At 41.6% G+C, this 23,044-nt stretch overlaps 1 protein-coding gene across 2 annotated transcripts; it reads left to right on the top strand.

The window, feature by feature from the left end:
• Nucleotides 1-836: 836 nt before the first annotated feature.
• Nucleotides 837-22,660, top strand: gnl1 (guanine nucleotide binding protein-like 1). Of its 2 annotated transcripts, XM_061675639.1 has the most exons (13): nt 837-889; nt 1,292-1,487; nt 3,114-3,261; nt 4,468-4,604; nt 4,721-4,872; nt 6,812-6,883; nt 10,739-10,931; nt 14,660-14,758; nt 14,852-15,034; nt 16,579-16,757; nt 16,835-17,021; nt 17,342-17,482; nt 21,907-22,660. In XM_061675639.1, the coding sequence occupies exons 2-13, from the start codon at nt 1,415-1,417 to the stop codon at nt 22,167-22,169; spliced, it is 1,827 nt and encodes a 608-aa protein (XP_061531623.1). In that variant the 5' UTR covers nt 837-889; nt 1,292-1,414; the 3' UTR covers nt 22,170-22,660. The 2 variants fall into 2 exon arrangements, with proteins under 2 accessions (XP_061531623.1, XP_061531624.1); XM_061675640.1 differs by lacking the exons at nt 837-889; nt 1,292-1,487 and having other exon boundaries at nt 3,172-3,261; nt 4,490-4,604.
• The last annotated feature ends 384 nt before the right edge of the window (nt 22,661-23,044 follow it).

The following is a 23,044-nucleotide window of genomic DNA, read 5'->3' as shown; positions in this document are numbered from 1 at the left end:
CATTTATTATTAAATGTAAAATAACTTTTGAGATTGTGCAGAAAATGCTTAACTCCGCTGTACATGCTCCCCAAAAAAAAAAAAAGTAGAATCAGCGATTTCTGGCGCCGCCTAACGCTGAAATTCAGCATTCCAACAACGCCTTCGCCGCTTCGATATGATGTGGGCAACATGTCCGGCCTCTTCCTCCTACCTCCCACCCCCATGATTTCTCCTTTCTTTGTGGCTGTGTCCGAAATCGTTCAGTCACTCCCTACTCCCCAAGTAGTGTTGCATTTTATCGTGGACTATATAGTGAGCTCATTCATAACAACTTTCGGTGGAGCTTTGTTAATGAGGTCACAGATGTCGCTGTGTTTGCACATTCATTACATTCAGTTGCATAATATGCAAAGTAAGTTTTATTACATGCCTAAACTATCATTTATTCCAAACATTTTGTAAAATCAATTCTAAAATGTATGTTAATAAACGTAATTGTTTGACTTTTTTTATAATGAACAATATCAAAACGTTTCGAACTTTTAACCACTGGTTTGTTTATGCATATTCATCACATTCAGTTGCCTAATATACTAAAGGGAATACATCAGGTCTGAAATTTACTTTAACTAATTCCTAAAATATTGTAAATAAAAATAATTCTATCATTAAAGTAGTTAAACCTCCCAACCTAAAAGTAGTTAACCTTTTTTATTGTTCATTCCCAAAAACTTCAGACAATTACATTTGTTTTTTTATCTACTGAAATCTTATAATTATTTTTATTTACAATATTTCAGGAATTAGTTAAAGTAAATAAAACACTTGCATTATGACGTTATATACGTCAGATAGTTTGTTCAAACGATGCAAATAATCGTGGTCGTGTTCGCCGGAATGGACAAAGGTGACTAACACCCGCTTTTACACACACACATAAACGCTCCAGTAGGCATGCCTATCAAATTGAGGTACCGTGCGTCTGTTATTTATAGCTGCCGGTTCAAAAAAATTGCCATTAACTTCTCGTTAAAAGTAATTTCCCACAGGATATGAACGCGGCATTATGAGGTGTTTACAAAAGTGGACTAAACTAACAAACCTCATTGTCTAGGGGGGTACAGTCAGTTACAGTTACCATTTCAGTCGGATTTAGATTTTAACGTTTTACAACGGTGGTGTGAATAATGCAGTATATTTTGTGGGAATCAGTTTACGGTACTATAATAGACGTAAAAGATAAATTATTGTGATCCCGTCTGGCTCGGTTCGTGAACATTACAATGGTTTCGCCCGACTTTCTCCGCAGTCTGCAGTGAAACATGGCGTCACTGGAAAGTACACAGCTACGGAGTCTAGAAACTTCACCTCAGTAAAAACAACCAACCACACGAGCGACTGACGACGACACTGAACAACACAACTTCTAGACATGCCCCGGAAAAAGCCATTTAGCAACAAGCAGAAGAAGAAACAGTTGCAAGTCAAACGGGAGCGAAAGCGAGGTAAAAAATATATATAGACCTATATCTAGCGTGAAGCGTTACCTTGGTAGCATAAGCTGCTAGCCAATTAAAGTTCCAGGTGTTCCTACTCTGTTGTAGTAATTATGAGCGTGTATGCTGCTACTTGTTTGTGTTAAATTGTCTTTGTAGGCTGAACAATATCCCACTGGACGTGACAATTAGTTGTATTACTTGCTTGCTAATTGTTATGTATAAAGTGTGCAGAGGCATGCTGATTTTATGCCTATAAACATGCTCACTATATACTGTTTGTATTATTGAAATACATCTGTTCCTGTCAAATATGACTGCAGAACGTGACAGTATGATTAGCACATTGTTTCAATGTACAATAGAACTATTCTAAATACATATTATCCATAGCAACCGTTTCATCCACTGTACATACAGGGTGTATTATAAGTAAGGATGTATGATACCATTTTTTCAGACCGACACCAGTCCGGGACTTTTGATACATAAACATTCAAAATTTACACAATAGTGACATAATTGTGAACAAAGACTGTTCTTCCTTTTTGACGCACATGATGATTGGCCGAAGTGACAAACCGCCACAGTGTAGCACCAATTAGTGGCGAGGAAGACTTACTCAATGTCACTTTTTTTATTTTTTTTATTATTATTATTATTTTTTTGCCTTAAGTATTGGTGGCTGGTATCGGCAGCCTTCACGAGTACCCGATAGCTTGAAATAGCTTGAAATTAGGGCCGATACCTGGTATCATTACTGGCCCATCCCTAATTATAATTCATCGATATATCACTGCCATTTAGGTTATACTTCGCTCTGTCAACGTAAGGAGTGAATAAAAGGACATGCTGGCTAAAACATTCCGTGTACAGTACTTAACATTCAAGTACAGTGGTGCCTTGACGTACAAGTGACCCGATTTACAAGCTTTTCAAGAAAGGAGCCGCCGTTTGGCCAATTTTTTGTTTTGACTGGTGAGCAAAAATTTTAGATACATTCACTTTATGGTGGCTGTGAACTCAACTCACCTCACTTCACAACAAGCAGACGTTTGGAAGATAGTGAGCAATTCTTCAATACAAGAGTTTACTGTCAAATGAAACATAAAAGAGCTTTAGCCGTTTTGTATTTAACCAAACCTCATTGCTTTGCCTTACCAAAGTCCGCCAGTTTAATGCTAAGAAACAATTGTTTGCATGACTGTCATACTGCCCAACGGTGGCCAAGTCCCGCACACCAAAAGGAGATGCTATAAATTAATCATGATGCACAGTTTAATTCTTTGCATACTATTTAATCATGATATAACTATGTATTTTTTATAAAGTACTATATTATTTAAAACACTTTTTTTTAATTTAGTTTTTTGGGGAGGCTGGAATGGTTTAAAAGCATTTCCATTCATTTCATTGGAGAAGGATAATTCGAGATACGGGTGTTTTAAGTTACGAGCACAGTCACAAAATGAACTAAACTCGTATCTCAAGGTACAACTGTACTGAGAAGGTGTTAATTGGGATGCGTTTGAGAACACATGAACGTGTCAGTTTAAGCAAGGGATCATTACAATTTTGTTGTCAAGACCCACACAATGTGTTGTGACTGACTGACTTCTGACTTTTACCTTCCAGGTGACACGGGCTCGGGGCCAAGTAGCCGGAATGCTAGCGTGGAGCGAGGGCGAAATAGGCAGTCAGACACGTCGGATAGCGAGACCACCGACATCCGCAGGGTAAACCAGCAGCCCTCCGGCCGAGATGGCAGGCATGATCCCAATAGGTGAGTTTTTTACTCTCCCTCCATCCATTTTCTGTAGGCACTTATAGACAAACAAGCATTCACATTTATAGATTTTAGACTTCAGTAGAACATGCAAACTCAGCACAGGAAGGCCAGAGCAGAGATTAGGCATTTGAATAAATAAGCACCCCACCTCAACTAGATGTCTGTTTTTTTTCTCTCAGGAAAAAAATGGTTGGCCGTTATTATGAAGAATGATACCAGAATGTGCTATGGTATACCATGTGTTTGACGCCATGTCCCAATTAAGCGGCGGCTGCATCGGTGAATCAGTACCGCACCTCAAAAAGATGACTTTTTTTCTTCATCTCAGTAACCAACATAGCAGGTGGCTGTAATTTGGTTTATCATTGATGACATAACTATGTGTCATTAATAGACTTTACACCGATTAAATCGGCCTTATCGGTATATGCCGATAATTAACATTTTTATGCTGATCAGCTTTAATGTCATAATTCACCGACATTGATCGGCTCCGCAAAAGACATTTACTCCGCGTCGCCATCGTGCACAGTATATTCAAATCCAAAAGCTATTTTATTTTTAGTCTTGTCGCGTGTCTTTGGGCGTAGTCCTGTAAATATCTGACGGCCAATAAAGTTAGTTAAAAAAAAAAAAACATGTCGGTGGTGTGGAACAGACAACACGTCTGAGTCAGACAACACGTAATACCCAGATCAGACTACAAGACAAATTTGCTCTTTCACGATTGCACTCAAGACTACTGCAATAAAATCTTGTATTCCGATTGTATTTACTTCATACCTTCTAATAGAAGACCATTCATTTGTTCTGTCTGTCACTGTGCCTCACTGGCATAAATAGAGGAACAATATAATTTTTTGAGCAATTAAGTACACAAGTATATACAGTAAATGAACAGGTCATTTAAATAGACGCATTCTTCCATCATGTGATCGGATCGGTTATCGTTTTTTTTAAACTCGCTGATCGGCCCCAAAACAAAATTAATCGCTGTGTTTGACATTAACTTGGAACAAATGAGTGCCATACCTCAAATATATGCCACTTTTCCACATTCAGGAAAAAAATAACAGGTGGCTGCTACGACCCTTACTGTGACTGATACCACCATGTGTCCCAGTAGATTTTAGAGCAGACATGGCATCTGTAAAGCTGAGGTTTACGGTAAAGTAAAATCCTCGTGTTTCCTCTCTGGAGGTTTCGTCTTCACTTTGAAAAGGAAAGCAAAGATGAAGTGGAGAAGCGGAAGAAGATGGCCCAGGAAAAGATCCTGCTACCTGTCTCAGACAAACAACTGGAGATCGGCATCGAGGACATCTACCCACCAGAAAGAGGTGTCACACTTTGATTTTTTTTTTTTTTAAATGCTCTCCACATGATACTTGTCAAAATAGGAGTGTGCATAATGGGACGGATGAATGCTTGATGTCGTGAAACTCGATTATTCCAGGGCTAGGCTTCCCACGACGGCCGCCCTGGAACTACGAAATGAGCCGAGCAGACTTGCTGAGGAAAGAGGAGAAGTCGTACAAGCAGTACCTGGATGACATGCATTCCAGAAATCCACCTGGATCCCTCAGCCATTTTGAGCACAACCTAGAGGTAAATTGATGAGGTTTTAAACAGTCAAACAGCTTTCCAAGCATTTCCGATAAAATCACAGCCATCGCAAAGATTGCATTCAGTTTAGCACAGACCTCCTCCAAGGCCAAACAATCCTAAATCAGACATACCAAACCCTCTGGTTTTCTCCATTTTGCGAGTTGCCACTTGTTTGGAATAAAGGTACGAAGTACCCTTTTAGTTGTTCCCATTTTTGTACAAGGGAGTGAAAAACATGCCCTTTTAAATGTAAAAACATTTTAGTCCTTGTGGTCAATTTGCCCCAGCAATTTAAAACTCCAGAAAGTGATTTGAATTGTAATTGTTGTCCAAGTTTGCGTGTCAAACACTATTTGTTGACGATCTAAATATCTCATTAAATAAAACCACCCGCAAATACCACATCTCCTGGACATCCAGAATACCTGTTACATAACTATCAAGAAATGCAGATCACAATAAAATCTCACTGATTGACACTGAAATTAGACATATTTTTTTGTCTATGATTGACACTTAAATTAGACATATTTTTGTCTAGTGTTTATATTATTTCAAAGTACATATTTGTGACATAACAAATTTTAATAATTTTTTTAAAAATTAAGAATAGTTGCATGTACCGTGAACCTGTTCATTATATATTTATTACTTTACAGATCCACTTGCAAGAGGTTCAAATCTGTAATCTAGAAACCATATAAATGTTTTACTTCTTCCACATTCTTTGAATACATGTAAAATTATTAAAACATATTTAAACACATTGTGAATGTATTTGAATACAAAAAAAACAGTTTTTCTGTTCTCCTGGCGTTCTTTAAATTGGTGAAAAGTATCAGCGACTGTGGCTCCCCTTTCCCATTCCCACATGTGAGTGCATTACACTAAGTAATGATAATGTAGAGGGCCATAAGAACTTACTTAAAAAATGCTAATTAGCAGGGGTGCGAACGATGACCTCCAAGAATATATAGTCCTAATGAACTGAACAGCCCCATATTTGGACAAAATCTGTAGTTGTAGTACTGATGGTGTCTGTTATGTTCCACCGTAGGATATTGCAACCAGCTCAAAGAACAGAAGGTAACCTTATTTACAAAGTCAACAGGTCTACAGATTTCCTTTGAAAATGCAGGCTGTGCTGGAAAGGAACATTCTTGCAGTAAGGGAAGAAGGGTGGGAGCAGCTCGCCAAGTGTAAACAAGCAAGCCATTCATGTTGAAGACTGCTATAGAGGTGGCTAAGGGAAACAAAGTATGCTTTTCACTCATTTGCTTGTTTAAACGTCAGACGGCATATGAGTTGTATTACAGCCATCCATTTTCTGTACCACTTTATCCTCACAAGGGTCGCAGGCGTTCTGGAGCCATTACAGCGTTGCTTAAATCACATACGATACCTTGACTTACGAGTGCCCCAGATTACGAGTTTTTCATTTTTTGAGCAGTCACTTGGTCGATGGTGATGCACTTTCAGCTATTTATTTAACAGGACAAACAAAGTACAAATACAAAGTGAGAACCCTTGCAAGAAGCTGTTATAGGCCCTAACTGGCGCCGAGACGTTCACACTGAACTAAACCACCAACCCGAGTAGGCTAAGCCTCATAAAGGCACACATCCAACACACAAATACTACAGTACATACTTTGATTACATGTTATAAAGCCATGTTATCTCTTTACACGCTTTACATTCTCTAATTATGTTTTTTTATATAATAAAGTTCTATTTTTCTTGATTAAAATGAATGTGCAAATTTGGGTTATTACTTGTTTTTACTGTTGAATGAGAGGCATGTAGTTAAAGAAAGTGCCAACAGATGGCAACAGTTTCCTTATCTGAAACAAGCCGTCGGAACTCTAACAAACGAACAATGTGAAGTTAAATTGAAGTATAAAGTGTTTCTTTCTTTGTTTTTTCCCCCTTTCTGTCAGACATGGAGGCAGTTGTGGCGAGTGTTAGAGATGTCAGATGTCGTCCTGCTCATCGTGGACATCAGGCACCCGGTAGGTGGTTTGATGAAGCAAACCCAGAAGGATGGATTAGGCCAGTAGCAATGCCCTGGATACTTTATTAGGTAGGCTTGCATAATATAATGAGATATTGTTAAATGAATACCTCTGGAACAGTGTTAAATTAGAGTAGGCTAGTCATCTTTTTAAGGAAGATTGCATTTTTACCCCCAAATTTAAAACAGTTCTGAGGTCTTTTAATAACACATCTGTGGCTTCCTTTTGTCAGTAAACCCTAAGTAAGGATTAATAATTATTGTACAATTAACAATATTTATTGTCTTGCTGAAATTAGCCCCGTTCTTTTTCTTTTTTTTTTTTTTTTTTGTCCTGTTCGGCTGTTAGGTCAAGCAGAATGGAGGATCTGTATCCCTTTTATGCCGGAAGAGTTTTACTGTGTCACATTGGAGTTTTTAAGATGCCACTGTGGTTTCTAAGTATTATAATTGATGTTTATTGAGAATCAAGAGTCGATCGGTCGAACAGAACAAAGTTTCTAGAGGGGGGAGAGAAACGAAGACAAAAGACAAAGGACTAATTGTAAACAGGATGAGAAAAGTAAATCATTAAATATCTACAACAATGACACATTAGATATGAGTGTTGTATGGGGCTGTAGTGCTGTGAGGGAAGGACAGGACAAGATGGAACAGGACAAGGACAGGAGAAGAAGCATGCAGGACAAGGGTTGTGAACCCGGCTGTACAACTGAAGTGTGGTGGTATTGACTATGTCAATTATAAAAGTCTATAAGACGAGAGTATGAGTGAGGGGATACCCAAGCAATTTGCATATTCATGAGTTATTTGTCGCAATAAGTGAGTGGCCCCACACGCAGCGAAAGAGAGGGGTGTGTGCCTGCAAGTGAATTGACACCGTTTTGCATGCACAAAGACTGACAGAAGTGTCCTGTAATTGCTGTGCCTGCACCGCGGAGGCTGAGGACCTCACCCAATAAATCGAGGGGCGGGATCAGGCCCAGCGGTCCACCCGAGAGCAGGCCAGAGGACAGGACACGTCCCACAAAGAGGGACCCAGGGCGGTCACCTAGCCCTACCTAGGCGCCCCGACAACCGGCCACCCAGTGGAGGCCGCAGGGACCCAATGACACCCCCCCAGCCACCCACCCCAGGCCTGGCAGTCCTGTCTCATCCAAGTGAGCGACAGGAAACCCCACCCTCATATACTGCTCTACGGATTTCGCTACCACCACAAACGGGGGTGGGGCTAGGAGATTGAAGAGGCAAGCGTCGTCTTCACCGAGAGAGTAGAGTAGAGCGCAGAGTTAAAGCATTTTCACTCGTTGATGCAAGTTTATACACTAAACTGTGTGTATGTGGCGCATGGACACATCAACTCAGTTTTATTTATTGAGCACTTTAAAAACTACCTCAGCTGAACAATTCAATATAACTTAATTTATAAACAATAAACGTGAATTCAAGAAATAAAAACAGCTGGTTATTTAAAAAAGGAAATCAATTGTACGTTATTAAGTGAAAGGTCTTATTTCCTCTTTTGTATTCAAAATTACTCTTTAATCAAGCAAAACTATAGTCTATCCAAATAATCGATTGTTTGATAGAATTTTCAGTAGGATACTCGAGTACTAAAGTATTTGTTTGCTGCAGCCCTACATTCAACTCCCCCATAATATCATATTTTTATTGTTTCATAAAATCTTGCTTTGGGTCCCTGTGCAATTAAGCTGCAAAATATTGCTCCTAAAAATTAGAAAGTTGCTCCTCAAATGAAGAAATGATGAGCAAAACTGCTCCTCAAAGAAAAAAATAAATAGTGTGTGTGTGTGTGTGTGTGTGTGTGTGTGTGTTGGTGAAGTGCTTAAGCAAATCATTATCCACTAAAAGTGTGAGTCCTGTCTTGGTGCTAGCCAATCAGAATAACAGTAGGGCGGGTTATCATTTCATAAATACAATGGACTTTTTCCCGGACTTCATAAATTTTCATTGTTGTGGTAACACCCTGCGCGCTGCTCACGACCTAGTGCTCCCTAGATCCAAACAACTGGGACATTTTAGGGAAAGTTAACTATTTATTACTTTCGCTACCCCGCAAGCTAACTAGCTAGTGTGCTACAGAGCTCAACAGCGCACTCTGGCTCGCTTGATTGCTGCAACATCATTTAACACCGGTCACTTACTCGCAGTTAGCGACCGAACCCAGAAGCAGTCCCATCCGGACCCACACCATAGCCAAAAAGAAAGGTTATGATTTAAGACACACAGGGTGCTTCTATTTTCAGCAGCAAAGCATATTTCAGGCTTTACGGTAGTGATGAACTGCACCGACCAATCATATACGAGTTCAGTCAATCAAATCTGCATTGCAGTCAGTAATTACTAAAATCACTGACTCTTCACAGGCCAGACAAAAACAAGGAGATAGATAGAGAGAGAGAGAGAGAGAGAGAGAGTTGAATTCAAGACAGAGAAAGATCAGAAAATGACCGACAAAGTAAAGAGAAATTTTGGAACAAATTGCAATATAAATCGAACAGGCAGTCATTTTTGTTTGTACTTCTCAGAGGGAAGTTCCTGCTGGGAGCTCTTATTAAAAGTGCACATAATATGTGGTACGCTGTTATGAACAAAAACAAAGGTTTTGAACAAAGATAACCTCAAGAACAGTTTTTTTTTTTACATGTTTGTTAAAATATGTAAAATTGTGTGAGACATCACTGTTGTCAAGATGCCATACAGAAAAGGGGAAATTCAAACTTTATTTTTCTTAAGTTCAACACTAATGTAACTTTATCTTTTTTTCTTTGCTCTTAGCAGCCCTACTTTTATTTAGTAAATGAGAGAACATTACACAGTTGTGCTCATATGTCTGATTACCAGGGCAGAATTTGTATGATGCGTACAAATCTTTATGGTCTAATATTATTTCAGTGGCTGTAAATAAAATAAAATTTAAAAAAACATCGATACCTTCGTTTATCTTGAAAGTTTTTGTGAAAATATATTGTTCTAATTTATTTTGGCTGGGATTAAATGAGTTAAAAGATTAAAGAGTAACAACTGTAATAAAAATCTGCAATATAGTGGAACCTTGAAGCAAGAACCGCGATGTAGTGGAAGATTACTTTATCTGTAATCTGTGATGATAAATTTCAGGGACTCATTGTTCCGGGGCTGGGACTCATTGTTTCCATGACGTGCATCCCGGGAATCCCATGGTCTCAAGTATAAAATGATCTATGCAAACACTACAGCACAGTCACTGCATCAATAAAATCCCCAAGCAACCATGTATGTGCCACTTACCAGAAGCTAACACTGTTTGCTGATACTAATTATGTGCATCCAACAAAACTCAATGCATCTCTGCTTACCTTTTGGCTTTGACATCATAACAGGGGTGTTACACCCATGGGTGATGTGGCTGCTTCTGTGTGATAGTGCCTTTGCATGATAGTGTTTCAGACAGTGTAGTCCGGCCGTCGCTTGAAGGTAGCTCTGGATCTTCAGCCAGCCTAGTTGATCATGTCATGGGCAGAGAAACTCAGTGTGGGTGTGGTGAGGCCAAAGTGCCGAACAGCTCGCTCACAGACAGGTTTTCAGAAATAGGATGGTGACAAATTAAGTTGGTTGTTAAATTTTACACTTGGTGAATGGGCAGGCACATCAGAGACCCAACTACGTGCGCACAGGCAATGAAAAAGGAAATGTGTCCCCTTTAAAGGCAGAATTTTTGAAACGGCTTCTTTGTGCAGGTGTACCTAATCTTGTGGCCTGTGAGTGTTTCTGTGTGCCAGGGATTTCTGCTCACTCGAGTTTAGAGTGTCATTTCTATTTACTTAAGGCATCGCGTGAATGTATCTCCCAGGTGTTGCAGTTCCCCCCCGAGGTATACCGCTACATTACCAACGAGCTCAAGAAGCACGTGGTGCTGGTGCTGAATAAAGTGGACCTGTGTCCACCCCCACTCGTGATCGCATGGAAACACTACATGACCTCACACTTCCCGCAGCTGCATATCGTCTGCTTCACCTCCCACCGGGGACAGGCCTACAGCACAGGTGAGCATGCGATGTGAAAGAAAAGTGACAGATTGGTAGACTACAGCAGTGTTCCCTAACCTTTATTGAGCCAAGGCACACAATTCTACATTGAAGAAATCTCATGGCACCGGCAAACAAAAATGTCACAAAATATTCATCAGAACCACCCGCCATAGGTGAAAATCCATGATATAGAGACCACGTAAAGAATTAAAAAAAAAAAAAAAAAAAAATAGTTTTACCACTCCCACATGCTTAAAACAAACTTATTAAAACACTTAACAGTACAGTGGCTAGGGACCGGGCCTGACCGCGAATAGCGAAAATCTCTGGATAATTGACATCTAATTATTATTGCATTGAAAAATTTTTTGGGGTTTTTTAATTTAAGCCCAAAATGTTCTTGATTAAACGGGCATAAACCACTAATAAGCGTTTTCGGGGTTGGTTACACCCCAAAAAAGAAAAATACAAAAAGAAAAACGTGTTTTATTTTTTTAATTGGGGGGGGGGGGAATCTACAAGTAGGCGAATCTGCGAATATTAAGGGAACCACTGTATTCCTTAGTGCCTGTTCTCACTCTTTCACTGTCGAGAGATGGGAGACGACTGTATAACGTACATCATTGCATAGTTCTCCAAATAAAAGGTGACGCGTGCTTGCTACAAGCTGTTCAACCAAACCATCTCATTTCACCTAACAAAGATTTGCGAGCTTAATGCTAACATATAATGAAAAATATATACAGGTTGGCTGATGGATAGCATACAGTGGTGTGTGACAAACTGTTTGCCCCCTTCATGATTTCTTATTTTTTTGCACGTTTGTCACACTTTGCTTCTCATCATCAAACAACTTCAAATATTAGTCAAAGACAACACAAGTTAAAAAAAAAAAAAAAAAAAGACGTTTTTAAGTGAAGATTTTAATTATTAAATTATTATTAAGGGAGAAATAAAATCCAAACCTACATGGACCTGTGTGAAAAAGTGATTTCCCCCTAAATCTAATTACAAGTTGGGCCACCCTTAGCAGCAACAAGTGCAATCAAGTGTTTGGGATAACTTGCAGTGAGGCTCTTACAGCCCTGTGGAAGAATTTTGACCCAGTCATCTTTGCAGAATTATAATTCAGCCACATTTGATGGTTATTGAGCATGAACTGCCTTTTTAAGGTCATGCCACAGCATCTCAATAGGATTCAGGTCAGGACTTTGACTCGGCCACTCCACAGTTTTCATTTTGTTTTTCTTCAGCCAATCAGAGGTGGACTTGCTGGTGTGTTTTGGATCATTGTCCTGCTGCGGAACCAAAGTTTGTTTCAGGTTGAGGTCATGAACAGATGGCCGGAAATTCTTCTTCAGGATTTTTTGGTAGACAGCAGAATTCATGGTTCCACTTATCACAGCAAATCTTCCAGCAGAAAAACAGGCCCAGACCATGACAATACCACTACCATATTTTACTGTTGGTATCATGTTCTTTTTCTGAAATACGGTGTTATTTTTACGCCAAATATAATGGGACACACACCTTCCAAAAAGTTAAACTTTTGTCTCGTCAGACCACAGACTATTTTCCGAAAATTCTTGGGGATCATCAAGATGTCTTCTGGTAAAATTGAGATGGGCCTTAATGTTCTTTTTGCCCAGCAGTGGTTTTCATTTTGAAACTCTGCCATGCAGGCAATTTTTTGCCCAGTCTCTTTCTGACCTTAACTGTGGCAAGTGAGGCTTGCAGTTCTTTGGATGATGATGTGTGGTCTTTTGTGACCTCTTGGCTGAGTCATTGCTGCGCTCGCTGGGTAATTTTGGTCGGCTGGCCACTCTTGGAAAGGTTCACCGCAGTTCTATGTTTTCGCCATTTGTGGATAATGGCTCTGACTGCGGTTCGCTCGAGTCCCAACGCTTTTTTTTTTTTATACTGCTAGATCTCAATTACTTTATTTCTCATTTGTTCCTTAATTTCTTTAGATCTCGGCATGATGTATAGCTTTTGAGGATATTTTGGTCGACTTCACTTTGTCAGGCAGGTCCTATTTAAATGAATTTTTTTTAAATTTGAGAACCGGTGTGGCAGTACAGCAGGTGTGGCTAGAGAAATTGAACTTGGGTATAATAAACCACAGTTGTTTTAACAGGGGCGGCACAGTGAACGACTGGTTAGAGCGTCTGGCTAACAGTTCTGAGGACCGGGGTTCAATCCCCGGCTCCGCCTGTGTGGAGTTTGCATGTTCTCCCCGTGCCTGCGTGGGTTTTCTCCGGGCACTCCGGTTTCCTCCCACATCCCCAAAACATGCATGGTAGGTTAATTGACAATTCTAAATTGCCCGCAGGTGTGAATGTGATTGGGAATGGTTGTTTGTTTGTATGTGCCCTGCGATTGGTTGGCAACCAGTTCAGGGTGTACCCCGCCTCCTGCCCGATGACAGCTGGGATAGGCTCCAGCACGCCCGCGACCCGAGTGAAGAGAAGCGGCTCAGAAAATGGATGGATGGATGTTTTAACAAGTCACTTTTTCGGGCCGGATGTGGCCCACGTGCCGTAGTTTGCCCAACACTGTTCTAGAAAGTCAACAATCACTGCAGCCCTCCACCAGTTGGGGCTTTATGTCAGAGTGGCCCGACGGAAGCCTCTCCTCAGTGCAAGGCTCATGAAAGGCCGCATGAAGTTTGCTAAAAAAATAAATAAAAAAAAAACACCTGAAGGACTCCCAAGATGGTGAGAAATAAGATTCTCTGGTCTGAGGAGACCAAGATAGAACTTTTTGGCCTTAATTCTAACCGGTATATGTGGAGAAAACCAGGCAGACGAAAACCTTCTCCAGAGTGCTCAGGACCTCATACTGGGCCGAAGGTTCACCGTCCAACAAGACAATGAACCTAAGCACACAGCTAAAATAACGAAGGAGTGGCTTCAGAACAACTCCTTGACTTTTGCGGCATTGGGGTTTTGTCAACTAATTTATGTCTTATTTGCCTTGGTTCTCTGACCTTGACTATGTTGCACACATCACCTAATCTTTGATATTTGCACATTCAGTTAATACTTTTTATACTGTTTATAGCATAGTTTTATTTAGCTTTTATATTATTATTTGTATAGTCTTTTGTAACACCTTAAGTACCGTAATTTCAAGCCTCTGTATGTGTTACACGTATTGAAGAATTTACAATAAAAGCACCTTGAACCTTGATAATCGATGCCCATTATAAATATTGGGGGAAAAAAGTTTTTTTAACCCAAAAAATTATAACGGCAATAAGTGTTTTCTGGGTTGGTTCCCCCCCCCCCCCCAAAAAAAGAAAACAACTGAACCAAAAAAAAGGAAATAAAATCGTGAAAAAGTGAATCCGCAAATGGATAACTGCAAGTATGCGGGGAGCCACTGGTTTGCATAGTTTCACTGTGTACTGAACTAATAATGATCTCATCTCATGGGAGTGAATCTATCACGGGATTGAGCAGGACCAAGCGGCAGCGAAAGTCACCTGGAGCTGGCGGGATAGGGAACAAAAGGCGGGACCGTAGCACTCCTGTCCACTCCCGGTGACTTTAAAGATATTAATATAAACAAAGCAGGGTTGACTGGGAGTAAAAAATAATAATAATAATAAAGGGGATTAAACACTGACTCGGGTTTGGGATCAAGCTCTCTGAGAGTGGGAGGGAGCCGTCGTCAAAATCCACGTCCATGTCACCCTCTATTGCTGAAAAACAATTGCTTACCTGTTTACTGGCTCTCAGTACTCCAGAAAAAGCGCATGAGGCGGAAGGCTGACTGGAGTCACGCTGGAGGTCCCACAGAGATCCTGAAGGCCTGTCAAGAGATCACAGCAGGACGAGGTAAATGAGTTAATCTCCTTGACATTAATTAATATATGACTGTTAAAACATTTGCATGAGCCCCCTTAAAAACATCACCTTTGCGGCTCGCAGTCGACCTGTCCAGCTGGGAGCAGAAGATCCAGGCAAACGCTGCTGCAGACCTACAGGACGGCGAGGGGCTGGACGATGAGACCGAGTCGGTGTTGGTGGAGCATCAGAGCGATAGCGCCCTGGAGATGAGTAACCCAAGGCACGAGCTCTACAAGGATGGCATTCTCACTCTCGGTTGCATTGGTCAGTATCTTGTTTCCACTGCATCACATTACGCTTGGAAGTAGGGCACGAACTGTTCCATAACTGGTTGAGTTCCAAATTATTCCAACAAAAAAAAAAAAAGAAACATTTCATTGCAAATTATGTAAAACATTTTCTATTCCCGACTCAGCCTTTGTCATTGCCTCTTACCATTATCAACTGTTATGCAGGTTTTAAGAGACGTTAACTACTACAAAATATAAGTACTCAAATAAATTACAGCATTTGTGGCGATAGGGCCCGAGCCCTGCTGCGAATAACGAAAGTCTGCAAGTAACTGACACCGGCAGGGAAGGAGCCCAAGCTGGTGTGCGAGGTTCCGACTTGATAGTCAGCCTGTTCTCGACACACAGCTTGGGCTCTGGTACCAGTCCTCTTGAGAAGTGTTGGTCGGTATTCCACTCTGGAGTTGCCCACGGTGAGAGGCGCCAAGCAGGTGTGGGCATACTTATTGCCCCCGGCTCGGCCTTCGAGTGAGGGCACAGGTACTGGCTGTTGTTTGTGCCTATGTACCAAACCGCAGTTAAGAGTACCCAGCCTTTTTGGGGGTCCTAGGTGTGGGTGCTGAAGAGCATTGAGGACTCCTTCTTTCTGCTAGGGGACTTCAATGATCACGTGGGCAATGACAGTGAGACCTGAAGGGACGTGATCGTCACCGAAAGAACAAAATCGCAGATACAAGCGGCCGAAATGACTTTCCTCCGCAGAGTGTCTGGTCACTCCCTTGGAGATAGGGTTTGAAGTGCTGTCATCCGGTAGAGGCTCAGTGGAGACCCACTGCTCCGCATTGAGAGGAGCCAGATGATATGGCTCGCGCATCTGGTTAGAATGCCCCGTGGACGCCTCTCTGTTGAAGTGTTCCGGGTGACCTTGGAACATTTCGGGATCCCCCGGAAGAGTTGAACAAAGTGGCTAGGGAGAGGGAAGTCTGGAATTCTCTGCTTAACCTGCTGCCCCTGCAACCTGACTGCACATAAGCAGAAATGGATGGATGTTGTAAGAGTTTTACATTATATTAAACTGTTTTGGAACCATAGTTTGTAGTATATTTACATTTTACACTATTGATAAAGCCAATAGCGAAAATCTGTGTGTAATTGACACCCCTCCCTGGTTAAAATGTTCTAATTGCTTATAGCTGCCACAAGATGGCAGCAAAGCACCACTTTTCTATGAGACTGGGCTATTGCCTGTGTAAATGAAGCTCTTCCCCTCACTTAAACATTGGTCCTTGGCAACAAGATGGCGCCAAAGTAATATTTTTATATTGGACAAGGCTTTGGCACAAAAACAACCTAGCTGAGTTTTTCAAGTGAATAAAAAAGGATAGGTTCCCCCCAAAAAATCTGCCACAAGCTGAATTCATGAATAGTAAATCGCAGATTTGTGCAGGAACACTGAACATTGTAATTGATGTGAAATACACATGTCTGGAGAGCTGTTAGTATTGACTTGAAGCTCACAAAATGAATACAAAACATAGAGAGTAAACAATCCTTAACACCCACTCTTTTCTTTTGTAGGCTTCCCAAATGTTGGCAAGTCATCCGTTATCAATAGCCTAGTTGGCAGGAAGGTGGTGAGTGTGTCACGGACCCCAGGCCACACCAAATACTTCCAGACCTACTACCTCACCCCCACTGTCAAACTCTGCGACTGCCCCGGCCTCGTCTTCCCCTCCTGTGTGGATAAACAGTTACAGGTATGGGTCGTCTTTTTGCAAAAGCCTCCCTTGTTTTTTTCCTTTATTCTCTTTTGTACTGTGTTTTGTTTCCCTAGATTCTGGCCGGCATTTACCCGGTGTCACAGCTGCAGGAGCCCTACAGCTCTGTGGGTTATCTGTGCGAGAGGACCCTCTACCTCTCAGTACTGAAGCTCAAACATCCTAATTTAGAAGACGTTAACACCCAGCAAGGAGACCAAGTTTCAGTGGAGTCCCCCTGGACTGCCTGGGATGTTTGCGAGGGTATTTGCCTTTTGGTATAAGTCCTCCTTATAGTAGCCAAATATTCCTGATATAGGCTAGGATATATTATATTAACTAGGGGTGGGGAATATGGGCAAAACATGAAGAAAAAAATCTCAATATTTTTTATTTTATAGTAACTATAATTTGACTATATTATATAATATATATTACATATATAAAAAAGCCAAAGAAGGAGTAAAATATATTTGAACTTCCTTTTTTTGGTTTTACTTTTGAGGCACATTTTCACAGAAAAGTTTACCTCAGTTTGAAGGCGGCACTGTTTAGACTGTATTGATGCTCTTCTTGATCTCCAGCATGGGCTGAGAGGAGAGGCTACAAGACTGCAAAAGCGGCCCGTAATGACGTCTACCGGGCGGCTAACAGCCTCCTGAGGTTAGCCACTGACGGCCGCCTGTGCCTTTGCCTCAGACCACGTGGCTACAGCTGCTTGCGAGGTAAAAAAGCACATGTATGACAGTGAACCCGCGTTTATTGCGGGGGATACGTTCCATACCCACCCGTGAAAGTCTGCAATATAGAGAGACTATAAAAAACAATTACTATTTTTTTAAATACCGTATTTTCGCGACCATAAGGTGCACCGTATTAAAAGGCGCAGTCTCAGTTACGGGGTCTATTTCTGTATTTAACACATACATAAGGCGCACCGTATTATTGGGCGCAGGCATGGTAAAACAGACGCTCGCTTAAAATATACGGTAGCATGCATGCACGCTAAAACATAGGCTAGCATGCATGCTAGCCTATGTTTTTAAAAAGGCAGCAGGAGCAAAACTGAGTTGTACTTTATTGAAGTATTTAACAATCTACTCGCGTTATTTTTGGATCAATCCTCATCCATAAATCCATCAAAGTCCTCATCTTCTGTATCTGAAATGAACAGCTGGGCAATTTCGCCATCAAACATGCCGGGTTCCCTTTCATCATTGTCGGAGTCAGTCTCGTTGCCAGGGGGGCTGTTCACCAATGATGCCGGCTTTCGCGAAAGCTCGGACAACAGTCAAAGCAGATACCTTGACCCAGGCATCCACTTGCGAACCATGGATTAGTTGATCTTGAATTCTCTCGCGGCTGCTCGATTCCCATGTTCCTTCGCGTAACTGAGCTTGTAGTTTAAATTGTGGTTCGTTAGGGTGTCTCTTCGTAGGTGCCATTTTCGGGGGTCCTTAGCCAATATATACCTACTGGCCGCGTGCCTTCAGCGTCCTCTTTCATGTGCACCCTTCCCCCTTTAAAGTCTGCATGCTGTCCACAGTCACGTCCGCCTTTCCTCTATATAAGCAGCGTGTCGGAAGGAAATGCTACCAGTCTGTCAAGCGGAGCGCTCATCAAAGTCACACAACAACATTTACAGATTTTGGAACTCGGGGCACACGAGGCGCGCCGCATTATAAGACGCCCCGTTCATTTTGGAGAAAATTTAAGACTTTAAGTGCGCCTTATGGTCATTAAAATACAATAGTTTTAGCCCTCCCACATGCTTGAAACACATTTTAAAAAATATTCCTTTACACCTGTTCTCACTCTCGCCTGCACAGTTCTCCAAAATGAGGCAACACATGCTTGCTTCAAGCTGTTTACATGTCACTCCCAGGGGAAGTTTACCGTAAAACAGACACACAAAACAAAACAGAATTAAACATTAATTTAAACAACAAAATGTTGAGCCAACAAAATTATTTATTTGACGACAGTCCACCAGCTTACTGTTGACATACAGTGGGTACGGAAAGTATTGAGACCCCCTTAAATGTTTCACTCTTTGTTATATTGCAGCCATTTGCTAAAATCATCCATCCATCCATCCATCCATTTTCTGAGCCGCTTCTCCTCACTAGGGTCGCGGGCGTGCTGGAGCCTATCCCAGCTGTCATCGGGCAGGAGGCGGGGTACACCCTGAACTGGTTGCCAGCCAATCGCAGGGCACATGGACACAAACAACCATTCGCGCACTCAGTCATGCCAACGGGCAGAGTCTCCAATTAATGCATGTTTTTGGGATGTGGGAGGAAACCAGAGTGCCCGGAGAAAACCCACGCAGGCACGGGGAGAACATGCAAACTCCACACAGGCGGGGACGGGGATTGAACCCCGCACCTCAGAACTGTGAGGCTGACGCTCGAACCAGTCGCCCACCGTGCCGCCTGCTAAAATCATTTAAGTTAAATTGTTTTCCTCATTAATGTACACGCAGCACCCCATATTGACAGAAAAAATATTAATTGTTGAAATTTTTGCAAATTTATTAAAGAAAAACTGAAATATGACAGCCATAAGTATTCAGACCCTTTGCTGTGACACTCATATGTTTAACTCTGGTGCTGTCCATTTCTTCTGATCATCCCTGAGATGGTTTTACACTGTCATTGGAGTGCAGCTGTGTTTGATTATACTGATTGGACTTGATTACGAAAGCCACACTCCTGTCTATGTAAGACCTTACAGCTCAAAGTGCATGTCAGAGCAAATGAGTAATCATGAGGTCAAAGGAACTGCATGAAGAGCTCAGAGACAGAATTGTGGCAAGGCAGAGATCTGGTCAAGGTTACAAAAAGATTTCTGCTACACTTAAGATTCCTAAGAGCGCAGTGGCCTCCATAATCCTTAAATAGAAGACATTTGGGACGACCAGAACCCTTCCTAGAGCTGGCCTTCCGGCCAAACTGAGCAATCGGAGGAGAAAAGAAAAGGTAAAGAAGAACCTAAAGACCACTGTGGCTGAGCTCCAGAGATGCAGTCGGGAGATGGGAGAAAGTTCTTGAAAGTCAAACATCACTGCAGCCCTCCACCAGTTGGGGTTTATGGCAGAGTGGTCCGACGGAAGCCTCTCCTCAGTGCAAGACACATGAAAGCCCGCATGGAGTTTTCTAAAAAACACCTTGAAGTACTCCAGTGAGAAATAAGATTCTTTGGTCTGATGAGACCAAGATGGAACTTTTTGGCCTTAAGTCGAAGTGGTACGTGTGGAGAAAACCAGGCACTGCTCATCACCTGTCCAATACAGTCCCAACACTGAAGCATGGTGGTGGCAGCATCATGCCGTGGGGGTGTTTTTCAGCTGCAGGGACAGGACGATCGGTTGCAATTGAAGGTAAGATGAATACGGCCAAGTACAGGGATATCCCGAATGAAAACCTTCTCCAGAGTGCTCAGGACCTCAGACTGGGACGGAAGGTTCACCTTCCAACAAGACAATGACCCTAAGCACACAGCTAAAATAATGGAGTGGCTTCAGAACAACTCACTGTCTGTTCTTGAATGGCCCAGCCAGAGTCCTGACTTAAACCCAATTGAGCATCACTGGCGAGACCTGAAAATGGCTGCCCACCAACATTCACCATCCAACCTGACAGAACTGGAGAGGCTCTGCAAGGAAAAATGGCAGAGGATCCCCGAATCCAGGCGTATATAACTTGTTGCATCATTCCCAAAAAGACTTGTGGCTGTATTCGCGCAAAAGGGTGCTTCTACTAAATACTGAGCAAAGGGTCTGAATACTAATGGCTGTGTGATATTTCAATGTTTCTTTTTTAATAAATCTGCAAAAATGTAAACAATTCCGTTTTTTGTATGTCAATATGGGGTGCTGTGTGTACATTAATGAGAGAAAAAAAATTAAAGAATTTTAGCAAATGGCTTCAATATAACAAAGAGCGAAAATTTGAAGGGCGTCTGAATACTTTCCGTACCCACTGTATACTGAGAAACAGCATGGACTGACTAACTGAAATTACCATTGATGTTACGGTAATGATAAACTCTTAAATAATTTTTTATTTTTTTATTTATTTATTTTTTTTAAAAACATATAACAGCAACTCGGGACGCAAAGGGGTGGAAAATTTCCATGGCAATTTAAGATGGCTTATTTTTTAACTATTCTAAATTTCCAAAGGAATTAATTAGAAATTTAGGGTAATTTAACAGAAAGGTATTAGGTTCAAGTATAATTATTAACATTTTGTTTTGTCATAAGCAGGGATGGGCAAGTACCGATACCAGGTATTGGTCCTGGGCTGTTCCCAGCCTTATTTCAAGGTATTGGGTAATTGTGAAGGCTGCAGATGCCAACCACTGATACTCGAGGCAAATCCTCCTCGCCAATAGTTGGCGCTACACTGCAGCGGTTTGACATGTCTTTGTTGACAATTATCTGTCATTTTATTAATTTAAATTTTATATATCAAAAGTACTAGAAGTATCGGTACTCTGTATCGGTGAAAACTCAAGTTTTATCAAACATCCCTAGTCATAACCAGACCATGCAAAATAGATACCTCTCCTTGTCCACATGCAAGGCCATCACAGCATTTTATTTTTATTTTTTTAATTTCCACTTCATTTGAGCGTTGGCGTATCTGGAGCTGGCTTGTAACTCAGATTTTTGCTTGCAACAAAAAGCAAAAAAATCGACCGAATGACGATTGGTCAATTTGATGTAATTCCAAAAATTGGGGCACATGTCAAGGTGCCACTGTAGTTCCATGAAATCAGGTTGTTTTAATCAGAATCATGCTAAAGTGTATTTTTCCCAACTATATGCAAGTTTCCGATCAAGAGCTGACCTTTAAATTTGTAAATTCCCATTAATTGCCATGGAAGAGTTCCAACTTTGAAAATTCCCTTAATTTTGCAACCCAAGCAGCAAAACACAAACAGAGCATACAGCAATACTCACAGGCATGTGGTCTAGTTCTGACTTGTGGAAATAGTAAAATGTTTTAACTATCATATGTCTGAAAAGATTTAATGTTTAAATAGTATTAGAAATCAGCGATATAGCGGGGCGCTAAGGATGAGTGGTATAGCGGAGGAACACTGTATTGTATGTAATTGACCATATGCGTGCAATGTTTAGAGCACTGGGAAAGTCACACCGACATCCTGGAGATCCTGGCCCTGCAAGGACGCACATCGGAGGAGGACGCCACGGGAAAGAGGGACGACGAAGAGGACGGCGAGTCCAGCACCGAGCCCGAGGAAGAGAGAGACAGGGACGCGGACGACGACGACGACGGTGACGAAGATGAGGGCTTTAGAAAGCCTAGGCAAAAGGGAGAGACGACATCCAGCTTGGCCATCAACATGTTTCATGTCCTCCGGGAGAATGAATGTGAGTGAAGGGAAGAACTTATCCTGATGTTTCCCGCCCGAACTCTTTCATTCGTGTTTCTTCTCCCCCGGCCCCTCAAGATGCATTCCTTCTCGTGCGGTGACCTTTTCCAATATATTACATGTACGATAAGGCTGCCATGATTAGTTTTTTTTTAATTTCTCAGAACTCTTAAGCAAGATTGTCACCTGAGGAGGCAAGTCAGCATGCCTGCTGATTATACCATGAGATATCATGGCTCCTGTACTTCAACAAAGCCACTAAATGGCATAACGCATAATACTGAACAAAAGCAGCTATGGGCTTCTCATCTCAATTATTTCATTAATACATATTGGATAAGGTATGGTAGCCAAAGCTCAACGAATCATATTGAAAGGGGGAAAAACATAATTTCCTGATGTTTGCACACTTGCGCCCCTAATAGAGAACATATTTTTCTATTCCATGGTGTGCCTCAGCTCTGCCCGTTCATGCACAAAGCTTTCTTCTTGATGTCAGGCAGCGGGTGTGGGTTAGGTTTTTTTTTTTTTGCATGTTTTCTCAGAGGAAAGGGGGAAAAAAAACTTCTATCAGTCTGTTTCATGGATGGGCATCATAATCGATTGTGTCTCGAAACCGTTGAGGCAAAATGGAGTGGAGTACTTGGCTGGGTTCAGCAGACGCACTGTTGATTCAGTCTCAACTGCTTTGCTGTCTAAAACGGGGTACATGCATACTAACAATCGGGGCAAATTTGAGCGTTTTTCTCTCCCCGCAAAATTAGCAAAGGCCAGATTGTTGGATGTCTCTAAAAGTTAATTCTGTGGTGTTTTTAAGAATGATATTTTTTTTTTTTTTTGCCTCCCGCATCTGCTCGGACAATTGGTCGAGGTCGACAATC

The sequence above is a fragment of the Phycodurus eques genome, chromosome 4 (assembly GCF_024500275.1).
Source record: "Phycodurus eques isolate BA_2022a chromosome 4, UOR_Pequ_1.1, whole genome shotgun sequence".
Lineage (NCBI taxonomy): Eukaryota > Metazoa > Chordata > Actinopteri > Syngnathiformes > Syngnathidae > Phycodurus > Phycodurus eques.
Note: the sequence above shows the minus strand (reverse complement) of the source record. Positions and strands in the feature narration are given on the sequence as shown.

Excerpts from the sequence above, each read along its gene's own strand:
- gnl1 (XM_061675639.1), top strand. The coding sequence starts at position 1,415 with ATGCCCCGGAAAAAGCCATTTAGCAACAAGCAGAAGAAGAAACAGTTG. Across the intron at positions 14,759-14,851 it reads AGAGATCACAGCAGGACGAG|TCGACCTGTCCAGCTGGGAG; the intron begins GTAAATGAGTTA and ends TGCGGCTCGCAG. Across the intron at positions 15,035-16,578 it reads TCTCACTCTCGGTTGCATTG|GCTTCCCAAATGTTGGCAAG; the intron begins GTCAGTATCTTG and ends TTTCTTTTGTAG.